Source organism: Charadrius vociferus, unplaced genomic scaffold (assembly GCF_000708025.1).
Source record: "Charadrius vociferus isolate BGI_N301 unplaced genomic scaffold, ASM70802v2 scaffold67, whole genome shotgun sequence".
In the NCBI taxonomy this organism is placed as follows: Eukaryota; Metazoa; Chordata; class Aves; order Charadriiformes; family Charadriidae; genus Charadrius; species Charadrius vociferus.
In genome coordinates this window covers 2,292,265-2,308,312 of record NW_009649485.1, presented here as the reverse complement: position 1 = coordinate 2,308,312, position 16,048 = coordinate 2,292,265, and the positions used below count along the sequence as shown (strand labels likewise).

The 16,048-nt window shown below is 37.8% G+C and overlaps 1 protein-coding gene across 1 annotated transcript; it reads left to right on the top strand.

Annotated features, from left to right (window-relative positions):
- Positions 1-6: 6 nt before the first annotated feature.
- On the top strand, positions 7-8,875 carry LOC104290798 (cat eye syndrome critical region protein 5-like; the record flags this gene model as incomplete). The annotated part of the gene is made up of 7 exons (XM_009889956.1): positions 7-123; positions 1,181-1,293; positions 2,990-3,083; positions 4,257-4,290; positions 5,187-5,361; positions 7,462-7,650; positions 8,479-8,875. Coding segments are annotated over 7 exons (1,119 nt in total), but the record flags the coding sequence as incomplete, so codon positions are not given.
- Between the last annotated feature and the right edge of the window lie 7,173 nt (positions 8,876-16,048).

Genomic DNA, 16,048 nt, shown 5'->3' with positions numbered 1-16,048 from the left:
GCCTTTCAAAAGCTAGTGAATTCTCAGGGACAATTCTTGGTGCCTGTACTATTTGTCACCAATGCAGGGGATTGCCTTCGCCAGAAAAAAGCGGATCAGTTGTCTCATCTATTGGGAGTTCCAGTGAGTAGCTTAAATCTTACTCATTTAGTTATTTACTTATGGTGAATGTGTCAAATGTATTATCTTCCATTAAATGCTGCTCAGTTAAATCAGTTTTATTTTTCCCTTAAGCCCTCAGAAATGCTTTGCGGGAGGTGTTATAAAAGTAAAAAATGCTGTCCAAAGCTAATGGTATTGCCATTGGTAAAGGTACTGATTGTTCCAATGGTAATGGTGTTTCTTCACAACTTTATTATTGTGAGAATAAATCTTGCCTTCTCCTTCTGCATAAAAAAATATGTGTGCCAGTAACATGAAACTGCTCTAGCAAGCTGAGTGTCTTCTGCGATAACATGCCCCTCTTTGATACCAGCGGTAAAACTTTATTCCCCCCTGATTTGTGGGCGCTGCAGGCAGTAGGACTTCTCCGTTGTTGGAGACTCTGTTTGAGCGCTACTAAAATAAAGCTGTAAAGTTAGTTCTGCGGCCCTTTCAGTGAGGGCCGGCAGATGTGGGCATATCTGTATGAATAAAATCCTCTGTGCCGTGGGTAAAATGACATCTCAACTATTTTGGGTTTTTTTTTGTGATCTGTAAAGGTGGTAAGTAGCGATTCATAACAGCATCCTTCCAGGATAATAATTTTACCAGTTTTATACCTATTGAAGGAATGGGACGTGTAAACTAAGGTCTTCTGATGCAATTAAATCAATGCTGCAGCCTGGCAAAGGTACCACAATTGGAACTAGGGCAGTTCTGATTCTTTTTCCCTGATCGTTTTCCAAACGAATTTGGTGATTCTATAAAACTAGGAGAGAAAACCTCATGTTCATGTTGAGTAGAGTAATACTGGAAGCTGAAAGGGATGTGTATTGCTCTTTGTCAGTAGGTTTTCTTTTCTGGCATATTATCAATACATTGCCTGTGAAACTTAACAGAAAACGGTATGTTAGGGTTTTAGGTAGTAATGTATGATTGTGTTGTGACTCACAGAATTTGTCACACTTGTTAGTTAAATCTACATATAAATAACTTACCTGAAAAAAACAGACTCCTTTTGTTTTTAAATCCCAAACAGATTTCACAAGATCAAGTGATGATGTCACACAGTCCTCTGCGGATGTTCAAACGTTATCATGAAAAATGTGTTCTCGTATCTGGACAAGGACCGCTTCTTGAGATTGCTCGAGAGTATCTTTGGGGGGAAAAAAAACCAACCAAACAAAAAACAAACAACCAACCCACCCACAAACAACTTTCTGTTTAGCTATTTTCCTTAATCAAGTTCAGGGAATCCTGTGGATCAAGTGAAGACCAAATATTTCCACACTACACGTGCAGTAATAAGCAATTGTGGTTCTTACTGTGATGTCAAATTTACATTTTGAAAATGGTTGGTGTGTTGATATTTGCTTCACTTCATTCTGTCGGTTTTTAATGGGGAAGGAAAAAAGAGAAAGTATTCTTTTTATTCTTTTTGCTTGTATGTAAATGACACGAGCACAAAGGGTTCGTGCTCTCTTGAGGATGAGAACATGCCATTCTATCTATGATTTATCACATCTGACTTTCAGCTCAGTGGCTCAAGATCTGCTTGTAAGCATGCAGCCAGGCCCGGCCACACTGGTTTTGTAACCAAGATCCAGAGTAGAACTACACTGGAGACTATTTTTCCGCTTCTATACTAACTGCCAAAAAGAACTTGAATTGTGTTGATGTAACGGCGGTATCAAAGCTTGAAACTGTAATTTAATGACCTTAACCTTTGCATAATCTTCGCTCATGTTTCCAGTAACTCCCTTTTGCACTTCTTCCTTTATTAGGATTTTAATTATAGTTGGTGTAAATAATAAGTTGTAAAAAAATGTATACGCCACTTTTAAGTATAAGCTTTATTTCAAATACAAAAGTGAGAAAAAGTTACTGAAGGAACATTCCAGTTAACTGTCAAAATTTGTTAGGCATGGCTAAGAGAAAAGTATATTACAAGAGTGAATACAAAATATAAAAATTTTACTTCCGTTAGATAGTATTTTCATATGGGATGACCTTATTTTAAAATAACTGTACAAATGGCCTGTGGTGTTAATTCCAATACAAAATCAGGTGGCTTAGTTTGTCTGATATATTTAGATAGCTCTTATTTTCATTTGCATTGTGAGAAGTCCTCTTAGAACTGAGAGTAGCATCACAAACTGCTTTTTACGAAAACAAGCTGTTGTAATTTGATTACCTGTTGTTAATTAAGTTTAAATTCATGGGTTATATCAGCATTTAAGGGAAGTGCTATGCAAATTGGGAGGTTGTTATTTCCCTCTTGGTCCTTCCCTTTTTTGCTGTGTCTTGGTACTTATCTTAACTACTTGTAGAGCATAATTAAAGCTGAGTGGTCCACCATTTTGCAAGAGGCTGAGCTTTATGGTGTTTGTTTATCTCGCAGTGCCTTTGTGGCTGTAATGGCCTGAGGAAAGCACGATTTGTGGAGACAGTATTGTTTCCTCCACGAGCTCATATTTCTTTCCTCTAATAATTACAGAAGATGTTGTCTTGCTGCCAGGTAAACTTCTTTTTGTGCTTATGTAAAGGTGATCTTGCAGTATTGCAGGTGTAGAGTGGCTTCTTGCTTTTCATCTCATATTTTGAGCAAGATTTATGTATAATTTCTGCCTGAAGATTTCAGACACATATGTCTCCCACTTATAAGTAATGGGATGATTGTCTGTTTATCTCACAGAAGAAAACATCAGTCTTCGAAATGTTGCTTTCATGTATAAATTATTTCCTGTACCAGATAAACTGCTTATGTTAAAATTGTTAAAATGGAATTACCGATTTCTAAAATCTTTTAATTTAAGCAGTTCTGTATCCTTAACTGGTATTTTCCCAGCCTTGGTTTCTGTCAACCTATTACCATTGAAACATTGCGGGAGAAACACCCTTTGCTAGATGTAGTTGACCATGACAGGAGACCTGATGTTCTGGTGAGTGAGTATTTTTGTTTTCAAATTCTTTGTTTGCTCATTAGATGACATTCTATGATAGGGGTCAATATCTAAACTACCCAGCTAATGCTGCTGTTCTTACACTGTATTTTGATTTTGCTTTTCAGCTTCTTTATTTGTTTTATTACAGCATTTTCAAGAATGATTATAGACTTTTTTCTATCAGTGGTAATTCTTAAACACAATCTTTGGTTTTGTAACTTTCTGTTGTGGGAAACTTTATAATTTAGTACAGATACCTAATTCAGAATCTGTCTTGGAGAGCTTACTGGCTTCCTCACATGTGTGGAAGACAAAATAAGCTTTTCCTTCAGTGTAGGGTTGTCTTGGTGTTGTTTCTAGGCTTTGAGGTTGCTTAGATTGTAAATTAATGCTTTGTAGATAACTCATTTTTTGCCAAAGGACTCCCTTTCTTGTTTATACTATTATTTAAATATATTTAAAATACTAACGGTACGTACTCTATGGTTTCAACTGAATTGTGCAGAATTTCAAAAAGAAGTGAGTACATACACAGTAAATACATGTGTGTATTGTACATATCCAGGGTCAGTAGAGTGGATTTGTCAAGAAATTCTTTGTGGTTCACAGAATCTGTAACTGGGTTATATCACCTTTTGCTTTGTTTTTCAACCAAGCGCATGTAGAACTTCCAGAAACTGTTAATATATTTATCACCATGGGGAGTGAATAATGAAGTACAAACTTATTTGTCTAGCAAATATGTGTGAGACAATGTATTTTTCTTTCTTAGTAGTGTTAAAGAAATACATGTCAAGAACTATTTTTCAAATGTCTTGTTAGTACTAGAGGCCTCTTACTGCTGTGGAAAAGTAAACATCCATACCTTCCTACAAAAGGTAATTAAACAACTGAAACTTTACAGCTTGCCAGAGGAAGTTAAATAGATGTAGGAGGCTCGCAAATGTAGAACACGCTGACTTGTCTGCTGTCCATTTGCCACGAGAGTCACTTCAGAATTGACATACAAGTTTCTAAGTAAACTGATGTCAGGTATATACCAAAATAGAGAGCGTGTTTCCTGTCGGTCTTGCAGAAGGCAACTGTGGGAGCTATACTTGAATTTATTCTGTTAAAAATAGTAGTAGATGTTTAATCTTGTAGAAAACTTTTACTTTTTTCTTATTGCAGTACCCCTCTGCTGTGGAGCTTCCCAAGATTGAGGGTCAGTTCTCTTTACTTCACTTGCAACTATCCTTTAATAGATGAAATCTCTTTATTGTACTTTTCTTTATAATTAGAATTTCTTCTTAGATTGCTGGGTGCTTCAGAAGTCGGCTGAGGCAATTCTAACATTTTCTTGTTAACAGTATCTGTCATTGATTTGGAATGTATCACGATGATAAAGCTATTTTTTTTTAACGTGTGCAGTTTTTCGGCCATGTGTTTTTGAAGTTTCAGAAGATAGGTGAGGTCTGCTTTCCTTTTTGTCTTCCTTGAACAGGCTATTCTTGCCTTTCTTTTAAAAATGAGGAATGAAAATGAGTCTCGTTTGCATAGTAGTCAAGATGGTCACTTGAGTGTTGTAGCAGGAGAAACATCTTGTTTCAGCATACCATATTCACCCTCGTCTCATCTGAAGTGTAGGAAAGTAGAAACTGGACTTTCAGATTTAAAACAATCCAAGTCAAATTATGAATGGAGACCAGAAAAATGTCTAAAAACAACATTCAAGATTTTTTTTTAAGTTTAAGAAAATGGCATCTCTGATGGATTATTTAAATACTGTATGTAAACATAGAATTCACAAAGGTATGAAAGACTTAGAAATACGATTTAAAACTTAATATTTTGTGGTGCTATGGAGAAACTTAGCCAATAAAAAAAAAAATAAAATTCCTAAACCTGTAGATTTTGCAGTGGGGTCTTGTTACTTCTAAGATCTTCTGTGAATAAATGGGTATGTAATATATTAAAACCCTAAGCTAATGTGACTATTACATTAGTTCACGGTTAAATCAAATTACTTGATCAGTCTCTTTGGACCAAGTTTTAGTGTCAGAGGTTTGGTGTCCTGTGAACTAACTCCATAACTCTGTTTTGGAATTCTTTTTCTCATAGCTGTTGTTTTGTTTGGAGAGCCAGTCAGATGGGAAACCAACCTCCAGTTGATCATAGATGTTCTGCTGACAAGTGGCTATCCTGGAAATCCCTATCATCAGGAAAACTACCCTCACATTCCCGTGCTTGCTTGTAACATGGATCTGATGTGGGTAGCTGAAGCGCAGTCTCCAAGGTAAGTGCAATTGTAACTTGTGTGTCTATCGTGATATGTTTGGGGTTTCCTCATTTCTTCAGTAAAATACACATACTTTTATACAAAATGCTTGCTATAGCTTCACAGTACGTCTCAGCTTTGAATACGTCGTCTCTAAAGCAATGCACTTTCAGCAAGTGCTGCCTTATTACTGTCTACATTATTGCATTCAGGAAATCAGTTACTCGAGATAAAAACTGCTTTTAAGCCACAAACCTCTTTGTTTCCTGCTCCCAGAAGAGTGGGGAAAGACAGTTTTTTGCCTGAGGGCCTCAGATTCTCAGTTCAAAGGAAAAAATGAAAAAATTGTCAAGGCCATTGTTTCATTTCATTAGGTCCTCCTTTGGTATTTCTCTTTTCCACCCTAGAGTTTCTGGTAAGGTAAACAGTTGCCCCTGCTAGTTGAAGGCAGTGAGTGTTTTTGACCTGAGGGCAATATAGTGAGCGCTTTAAGGAACGTAAAAAAAAAAAAAAAAAAAGTAGAACACACAGAACAAGGTGGCATGATCTCTGATAGTAGTTTTGTTTGATTTTGTTTTCAGTAGAAGGTAGTTCTTTGATAGTTTTGTTTCCTCTCGCTTTCCCTGGTGTAAAATCTGAACATACACTGAATGAAATTGTCATTATTGTGACTGGATTGCTGCCTTGATCTTGAGTTGAAGATCTTCTCCGATATCCTTACTTGGATGCAAAGGCCATTTCTAGTTAGCACGTTGGCAAAATACATATGTATGATAGTTTCAGGCTAGAGTAAGGCAACCAATATATCTACAGTGCATAGGATACATAGTTTCAGTTGTGTCTTTTGGGAAAGACCCAGTATAAAGTTTGGTTTTTTCCTTTGAGTTTGACAGTATGACAAGTTTGCATCTGTGAGGGCTGTTACCTTCACTGTTGGGGTATAATGCCACGATTAAGTTTTAAGCTGTTGGTAGTAATTACTGGAAATAATTTTATTCTTATTTATTGGTATTTTGTAATATAAAGTAACAATCAGGGTGGAGAGAGGGAATGAAGGGTTCGCGCAGAATTCAGAGAAGCTAATTCTGTACCACCTTTAAAAGTGCTACAGCTGCCGCCTCCTTTGTAGCTTTTTTCCTTAAAAAACTATTTTGATTTCTAGGCCACTAGAGATTTAATTTCTCTGTTACTGCACCTTGTATATCTCTGCTGGCTTCTGATGCTCATTATAGTGGTGTTTGGTTTTTTTAGGCTGTAGATACCTGGTTCTAGCAGTTATGCTAATCTGTGTGCATTAGAAGTTACTTAGCAGCTCTCCTGAAGAACTATGTGTTATTTATTGTCTATGGAATTGTTGTATAGCAACCTTTTACTCTTCTTTTGTGATTTTGATAATTCCATATTTCTTAAGTGGTACATATTAGTTTATCCCTAATATCACACCCTGACTTCAGTAATGAAGTAAAACTGCTTTTTTCATCATAAGATTACATCTTCTAAATTACTGATTTCTTGGTGTGGTGGTTGACCCATCATCACTGGTTTCCACATTGATCAAAATAACTGAGTGAGTTATCAAAAGCATGCTGTAAAATTGGAGTTCGTTCCTTGATCCTCCTCTGCTTCTATTCTTTTAGAGAAACCCACAAAGTGTTTTTGTTTCCATATTACAAGTGGGTTTTGGTGTACTGTTGTGTTTAAGGAGAGAACAATTTTCCTTCTGTCTGATTCTAACTTTCCTTTTCCATTCCTCCTCTTTGCTAATTTAGCTGATTCTGTTAGGTGACTGCAGAGAGTGCATCACAGGCTAGGCATTATTTCAAGAAGCGTCACTTTTGTAACTAGGGTATCTATCTACTTAAATGCAAGTAACACTAACACAAACTATTGCTACATTTTAAAAATAGAAAAGTCTGTTGTGCTCTCCCAGTAACATGTTTTTATTGTGGTCTTTATTGTTCAGCTAATCAGCACTTCATTTTCAGTGAAACAATGCAAATGGAGGGAAATTTGATAGTTATGGAATATGATTTATTCCTAAAAGATCGTGAAATAAAGAGGCCTTGCTTTTTTTTATGTGCCCTTAATATAATTTGTTTTGTCTTTATGTCTCTCTAGGTTTGGGCATGGAACGTTCATGGTTTGTTTGGAAAACATTTACAAGAAGATCACTGGCAAAGATCTGAAATATGAGGCCTTAATGGGCAAACCTAGTAAACTAACCTACCAGTACGCAGAATACCTCATCAGGGCTCAGGCAGCAGAACGGCAATGGAAGCAACCTATTCAAACGCTTTATGCTGTTGGGTAAGATATCAGAAGTCTAATGAGTTCATTAGGAGATTACTCGCAACATAAATACCAGCAATGAAAAATACACAACTCTTACTACTTTGTTTCTCATACCATTGGGACCACCTAACGTTCTTGGTGTGACGGTGTACTCTTTGTAATGTTTTCGAGCCCCACTGTTTCTAATCTTCAAAATTCATAATGCTTTGCTCTTTCTATGTGTAATTTCTGGAGAAGCACAAAAAGTGGTTTATGTCCATCTAAGATTTCTCAGAATTTTTTTTTTTTTAAACTTCTGTAATGGGATGTGTAAATCTATCACGAAGAATTTGGATGGGTGTTTTGTTTTGTTAGTTTTACTGGTGTAACACCAAGCTTTGAGTAAACGATGGTTATTAGGGAATGTAGAGCTAGAATTTATTTGTGAGGTCATTAAGCTCAGTCATATGCTGCTGTGCATGCTGTCACATCATAGAATCCTTTTCATAGGAAGAGAGAAAGCTGTATTGTATTAAAGACTGTTTCAGAATCTCCAAGATGTTTGGAAATACAATAAGCTCATTCATGGGCTGCTAATACCAATGCTTGATTTCCCCTCCCCCTGCCCTGGTCTGCAGTGTCAATATGGGGAGTTACTCACTTTTATTGTATGTCATGCTTAATGAAAATGGTGTAATAAAGTAGCTATAAGAATGGATGTCTTCCTATCTGCATGCTTCCACATAAAGTTATGTAAAGTATGAAATGAACTGTTACATCGAAACCGTAGAAATGTCTTTCATACAATTGAAAACTGGCAACTAAAATTGCAGTGCTGACTAAACTCTTTTCTTATGTTTCCAGAGATAATCTCATGACTGATGTTTATGGTGCTAACCTTTACAATCGCTATCTTGAAGAAAACTCCAGAAAAGGTTCAAAATCACGGATCCAAGCCAAAGTTGCTGGTGGCAGAGGATCTGCCACACTCTCTCAGGATGATGAAATAGACAACAGTTGGGAAAACGAATTAGCATCTGCAGCTGCCGCCCACTGTAGGTCTGTTCTTGTTTGTACTGGGGTTTACAACCCTCACACGGAGGTACCCTTGGAGACCGGGGAGAGCATAACTGAAACGGTGTTCCATGGCCACAGAGATTTTAGATTTGATCCCGGTTTAGTAGAACCAGATCATATTGTACCAGACGTCGATGCTGCTGTAGACCTGGTCTTCCAGCTGGAGAACTTTGCACCTGATTGAGATGACGTGATTTCTTAAGGACTACTCAGTGCTCTGCTTTTCTTCCCAAAAAATCAAACTGTGCTTTAAAATCATGCCACAAACTGCTGCTTTCTAAAATTTTAAACTTTTAAATTAATACAAAGTATGTTAATATGCTTAGGTATATTAATATACTTATATTAAGTATATTAAATGTCAATAATGCTTTTTAAAGTACTTTGAAATATGTAATTTCTTCCTTTAGTTGCCCTTTTTTGTCCTCCTATGATGTTAGGCATTTAATAGCAATTTTTCATAGTAGCTTATGCATGGTACCGATAGTTAAATTCCCACATGACAGTCCATTCTTTTTTTTTTTTGCTCAAAGGTTTAGCTTCTAGGTATTGGGGATCTTGAGGCTATCAGATTGTGGTGCACAATCTGTTTGATTGTGGTGCATTGTGTGAATTTGTCATTCACACAATGACAAATCGTACAGAGCACGATATGTATTACTGCTTGGCATTCTGCAAGTAATGAGTGCTCTTTCAGAGTACAGCAAAGTTCAGTTCGGTTCTGCTACTTTACTTGCTCACGTACAACCCCACAGCCGTGCTTTTTAGCTGTTTGCCCATTGCTTCTCTCTACTCCGACATGTAAAGCCTTAATAGAAATGCCCATGTAAGATGGAGAGGGCCGACTTGTTAACGCCGTTTTAGGAACTCCAACTAAGCTGAACACAATCATGTAAGGAAAGCAGCTAACAGTGGGTACCCTGTGTGGCATGATACCTGGCCTTTTTGTCTTTGCCTTTTTATCTGCACTTTTTTGAGGACTTTAGAATCTTAGAAAGCTTTAGCAATTGTGTTTCAGGCGTTTCTGTCAGTTGGACTTTTCCATTGAATGAGTGGCTGCTGTTTGGGCAAAAAGTGCCTAGTAATTTACTTGAAGCTTCATACCACTGTGGTAATTAACCGGCCTTTAGTGTAATATATTTAATCTTGTGTCAATTTTACATGTTGTTTGGTTCATGGATTTTATAGCTGTTCATTTAAAAAAATAATTTATGTTATTTTTATAAAATACTCTAAAACATTTTTATCCAAAAGATGTCTTTGGAAATATTTTTATGTTACTTTGTTATAACACAGTATGTGGTGTACTTGTGACATAAACTTGGAAAACATAAGCCAATTAAGTGTGCTTAAAAACAAAGTTAACTTACGCACAAATATCATTTAACATCACCTTGAGGGCTAGTCAGGTTTTTATGGTTGGGTTTGTTTTTTCTTTGTTGGTTTTTTCTTTTCAAATTAGAAATTGTACAAACAAAAATCTACGGATCTTCAGTTTTCCCAAGTTCTTGCAGAACTAGCAGAATGCTAGCATAAAAGCATCAATAATACAGACGGTGGCAGAAAGCGAAATGACTTCTGGCCAGCTTCTTCACTGCTTGTTATTCTGAAATCAAATTCTGAGAACTCATGTTGTGCAGAGAACATTGCTGCTATAAAGTCAGATATTTGTTGTTGTGTTTTCTCCATTTGCAAACCACTATAATCCCCCTCTCTGCTATCAGGATTGTCAATTTGTTCACTCATAATTTTTCACAAGTAGCTTTTAACATATCTTGCTGGATCCAGTTTAAGGACACTGCTCTAAACAGTGTATTTACTGTTTCTTCACTGGGAAAGTATTACAGCAGCATACTCTTGCCTTTTTAAATTGTTACAATAAACAGATATATACCTGTTTCTTTAGCACTTCTCTGTAATACGCCAACTATTTGCAAAGCATGCCAAATCTTTCTAAGTAAAGAATTGTAGTTTTGCAAAATGTCAGGGTGACTGAAGTTGCGTTGTTTCAATACTGAAGCGTGTTGCAGAGCTCTTTAACTGTTACCGGGAACGGTTTCAGGCTGTCAGTGAAGCGAGAAATAAAAATGTGAAAGTTGATGAGCAACAGAAAATGTTCAATTTGTTTCTTCTTTTTTTTTTTTTTTTTTCCCCAGAATATGCATGAAAGGTTCATGAAGGAACTGCATATATACTTTTTAAACTTCATCCCTCATGGAAACATTAACTTCTAATGCATATGCAGAAAAAAATACTGTTTGACTGCTCATCAGGCTGCTGCTGTTTTTAACTGAAAGGAAGACAGGTTTTTAGTTTATCATCTCCCTCTTGGGCCATTTAGGCTTTTTCTGTGTTGCAGGGGTGCAAATGTTGCCTGCTGCATCTGCCAGAGCTATTTCTAATGTGATTATTTGTATGAATGTATGACTGAGTCCCAGTAGCGCACTGGGGTGCCACTACATTTGGAGCTGTGTCAGCACAAAAAAAACAAGGCGGCTGTTGGCACAGGTGGTGGACACAGGTGATTAATATATATGGGTTTTACTATAAAACACAAAAGAGAAATCTTAGTGTAGTAGACGCCTGTGGTATGCCAGTGACCTAGGCAAATATTTTGGTGACATACCATGAAAAATGTATGGGAGGATTTGAAGGAGTATAGTGAGTTACCATTGAGGATGTCTACCTGGAGCTCTTGCCAAAGGTGAAGGACCTCACAGCATCCACTTGCTAGATGCTCCCACAACTTCACTGCAGCGCTGAGATGGGTACACTGGAATTAGATTGTGTATTCCTTAATTAGTGCTGCAGCCACGCAGCATAGATCTAGCTCTGGAGCCTGAAAGCAAACTGCTGCCTCAGTGACGTGTTCCAATGTTTATGTGCACTGAGGACATACACTATAGTTAGAATTTTGAAATATTACTGGTGTTAGTAGTATAGCAAACTCCTCACACTTTGCAAAATGAGTAGAAAAGCATGTGTGTTCCCCCCCCGGGGAGTCCCGCTCCAGTTTACGCTTCTGTGTAAATGTCTGGTGAAAATATTTCTGCCGAGGTGCTAGCGTGTGAACTCAGCAAACCTTCCATTCCACCTGCTTTACTCAATACTGAATTCCAGTAAAAGACTTCTCATCTCTATCTTTTTATTAATGTGACCCCTCAAAAAGGGGTCATTGTTCATTATATTGTTATTTAATGCCTTACAAAATGAAGATGCTACACTGACAGACTTCAAAGTCTTTGAATTTTGTGCCTCCTGTTCACTCAGGAAGTGGTACAGATGAGAATTTTTTTTGAAAAGAAGTGTCATAAAACATTGCATCAGAGTTACAGCAGTAATTTCTAACATTTCCTGCTATGGCACTTTAAAGTGAAATTTAGTGATTCTTTGTTAGTAACAAGCTAAGATGTGGAAATCCTTGGAAGAAATCTCAATCTCTAGTAATGGAAAGGTGCTTTTCTCAGAGTTCTTAAGGAAAACTGAGTTTAGTAAAATGTTCTTTCTAATTGTTCAGCTAGAAGTGAGATGAATGAATATTATATTAGGTAAGAAAAAGGTTAAGACCTTGTCTTAACTTTTGCTCTCCTTTGCTTGAACGTCCTCTTACCTGGATTTTCACTTATGTTCTTTAATGTGTTTTCAGCTTTGACATTTACCTCTTCGAAATAGACAATATTTCCCACGTTATGTTCAGTGTATTTCAGTCATAACATAGGTAAGCTATTGGATGTTACAATACTTCTTTCAAGTTTAAAATGTACTGTTGAAACACCTAAGTGACCAAGATGTGCAGAAATAGCTCACTGAAATCACTTTTAAAAAATACTTCTGAGGATCTTGCTGAAGTTTCTTCTAAGTAGAACTTGCCCTTTGTTCGTGTGGTAGTGTTTCTATTCTTGATACCTGTTGTTCTATTAAAAAAAACCACCTCAAAAATAACCTTTCAAAAATAGATCCTGTACTTATTTTTGCTAATACAAAATTGACAATACTTTAAACTCCAGTCATGTATTGTCTTCAGTATCATGTTTTTCTTCAGAAGCCTTTTTCTAGAGGAATGTACAAGCCTTAAATTTGTTTTTCTTAAAATACACTGGTATCTCCTCTTCAATATAAAAAACCCCTTGCATTTAAAATTAAATTAATCACGTCAAACTTGAATACTCTTAAAGATAATGAAAGGAATAATTATTTTATAGTAGAACTTACATTTATGAAATAAGTCTACTACAGCTATTGATACTTCTTGTTAAGGAATAATCTTTTCAAATCACAGATCTTTTTTTAGTAAAAGATCATATCCAGGCAGTTTGTGAGAGGTGAGTAATTCACAATCATCTGTTTCAGTGTTTTGTAGTAGTTTACTTCTTCCCATAAACTGCTTGATCATTTGTTTTCTGGGACAGCCCTTGTTATGGTTTGAGGAACCCACAACAATTTATTGTCGTTTAGACAGTTATTCTCTCACCTGATGACCCACCGGGAAGGGGAATTGGGGAAAAAACCAAGGAAACCTGAGAGTTGAAATATAAACAGATTTAATAGAATAAGATTAGATAATTAACATTAATAATACTAAAGACCAATATTGATCCTGATACCAACACAACACTATACCAGGATTATCCTCAGCATTCTATCCATAGAAGCTGTGCACTCCCAGCAGTGACAGCCAATGGGGGACACTGTGAGCGCTGCGGCTTTGGGAGGAAGGGACGGGCTCAGGGCTCCGGCACCGGGACAAGGAGTTCTCAGGATGGCAGCCATCACGGGAGAGAGAGAACTCCTCAGCAAACTTTCTAATTTCTCTGGAATGTGCCGTTCCTGGTATGAAATACCCCTGTTGGCAGCTTGGGTGCAGTGCCCGGGTCTCGCTCCTCCTCATCCCCGCACCTGGTGAGCTCGAAAACACTGAGACCTTGAAACCCGCACACCATAGCTGGCTACAAAGTCAATATTTTCACAAATTCAGCCACCAGAGTCTTCTAAACGTGCAATTTTCCCAGGCATTAGAAGAAACCTTACTGAAAAGTAAAATTGCTGGAAGATAAATTAGTCCTGCATTACTCAAACCAGGACAGCCCTCCTTATGTTGTCATGTCTTACGTTCTTTAGCAACACAAATGTGATTATAGGCTGTGATACAGTATAATCGAATCATATCTAGAAAAATTAAAAATATTTCAGCAGTAGTAGGTGATGAAATGCAGCCTCTGCAACGTGGTGGGATTGGCTGACAACTATTGGTAGCAGTATTGAAATAGATCCTCTAAAGTAAATGTTTTCACTAAGCTTCAAAGCTCACTCTCTCTGGCTGTCAGTGTAGTATTTAAGACCGGTTTACAATTTTCAGACCTCTGTTGGAATGCATTAGGCTTCGTCCAGCGGGAATGCAGCTGCTGTAGAGGCGATGTAGAGGAGGGCCGGCCGCCTTCCCCTCAGCGGCGGCGGGGGGCGCTCTCCGCCATCTTGGCTTTACCTCAGGGCAGCGGCGCTCGCGGCTGAGGCACCGCGATGGGCGGGAAGAAGTCGGAGGGCTGCGACCGTCTCCTGCCTTTTTTTCTTTTCTTTTCCTTTTTTTTTTTCCTTCCCCTTCCCAATTATAGAAGTAGTAAAATGCAAAACCGTTGCCCCCACGCAGTTCTCCAAGGCTCAGTGTATTTCAGCTTCTCCAACTCCGCAGGCTGAACTCCGGCTTGGTAAGTGGTAATAGGGGCTTGGCCTCAAAAAGCCAAAATGCTTAAAAAATAGCAAGTGAGAGTGTTCATTCATAATTTTAGCTGCTTCTCATTTGCACCTTTTCTTGGTTTCAAACAAGCAAAGCACTTGCTGAGTTTTTCCTGTCAGCGGCTGAGAAATTGTGCCTCAGGGGTTTGAGAGATGAGCTCAGCGTTCGGTGCTCTTGAAAACTCTCCCAGCTGCTGGGAAAGATACGTTTACCCCCCAGTTCTACTGTAGATGGTTTCGTATGAATCAGAAATGTGCAGTTTTAGTAAGAGCTGTGTTTCATGTTTAGGGTTTGGCTGCTTTATAAAACTGACAATTGGTTGGGCTTTCTTCAGCAAGGAAATAAGCAAGCGTGGCATGGAAGTGACACAGTGAAGGTTGTTTCTGTAAAAATGTGGAAAGGATGGGGGGCTGGAAGGGCCTGGGGCGTTTGGGTCGTGTTCCATGGGTGGACGGATGGACTCGCAGAGAGATGGGTGTCGCACCACAGCCCTGCTTTCTCAGCTCTGGATTTTCAGAACTGCAATGTCAGTGCTTTTGTCAGCTTTTTCTTGTTCGAAAAATGTTTCTAGGTGATGGGTGGAAAGGAAGAGTGCTAACAAAATTATTCATAGGAACTTGTGCTAAACTTTGCCTTTTCCAATGTATTTTTGTTCCCAAGAGCTAGGATTGAATCTCAATTGAATCAATTAATTGTTCAGAGTGCACCTCCAAGCACAATATCTGCATGTAGTGGCATCAAGACGTCCATCTTTGTAATGATTGAATATAGTTTTGCATGAAGTACAAATTAAATTGAAATTAATGAACATGTATCTATTGCTTTAAATTACACTAATTGCACAGGCAAGTATGTGAACTAGCCCAGACCTTTGGTTGACTTAGGTTTCCACATACCCTGTCTTCCCTGTGCTGGTTAAAAGCAAGAATGCCATTGTTATGTCAGGCGCAGTGTAAATATTTTATCCCCCCACCTAGTCTCACCAGGGGTTAAAGGAAGATCGAAATAGTGACCTGAATAACACAACACGCAGAAGGCAGTTGCTGAAAGAGGTAGAAATCTCTTTCCTTCAGTGTCAGAGGCAAGAAGCCAGGGTTATAAGAGTTTCTTTAAAACTCAGTGGTGTGCTTGTATGTTCTGTAACTTGAACAGAAATGGGTATGAACAGTTTTTACTGTTGTAAGGTGTCACTGCTTATCTTCCACGGTCTGTATTAAAATCCTTTGTCTATACAAGGATGAATTCTTGGGTGATGAAATATATCCTGTTTTCAACGTGGACTGAAACAGCCTGCATGTTGAAAGTTTCAGAAAAGAGTGTTTCTGTGGTCATTTCTGTGAATAAAAGAAATCAGCCCATATTCAAAATAGCATAGGTGGGTTTACTTTGTGTAATTAAGACCACCTGAGAGTCAGCTGGTCTAAATTAAAAGTTCCTCTCCTTGCATTTTGTTGGTCTTGTATGCCAAGCTCATAATCCAGTATCAGAATCTAAGATCATGCTAAACACGTCTTATGGTTTAACACCCAGCTAGGTTTACTGCAGATTTATCTATTGACCTCTTTCTGCAGCAGAAGTAGCACCTGTTGTATAGGTAAGAATATTTCTCAGAATAAGAGATGGATT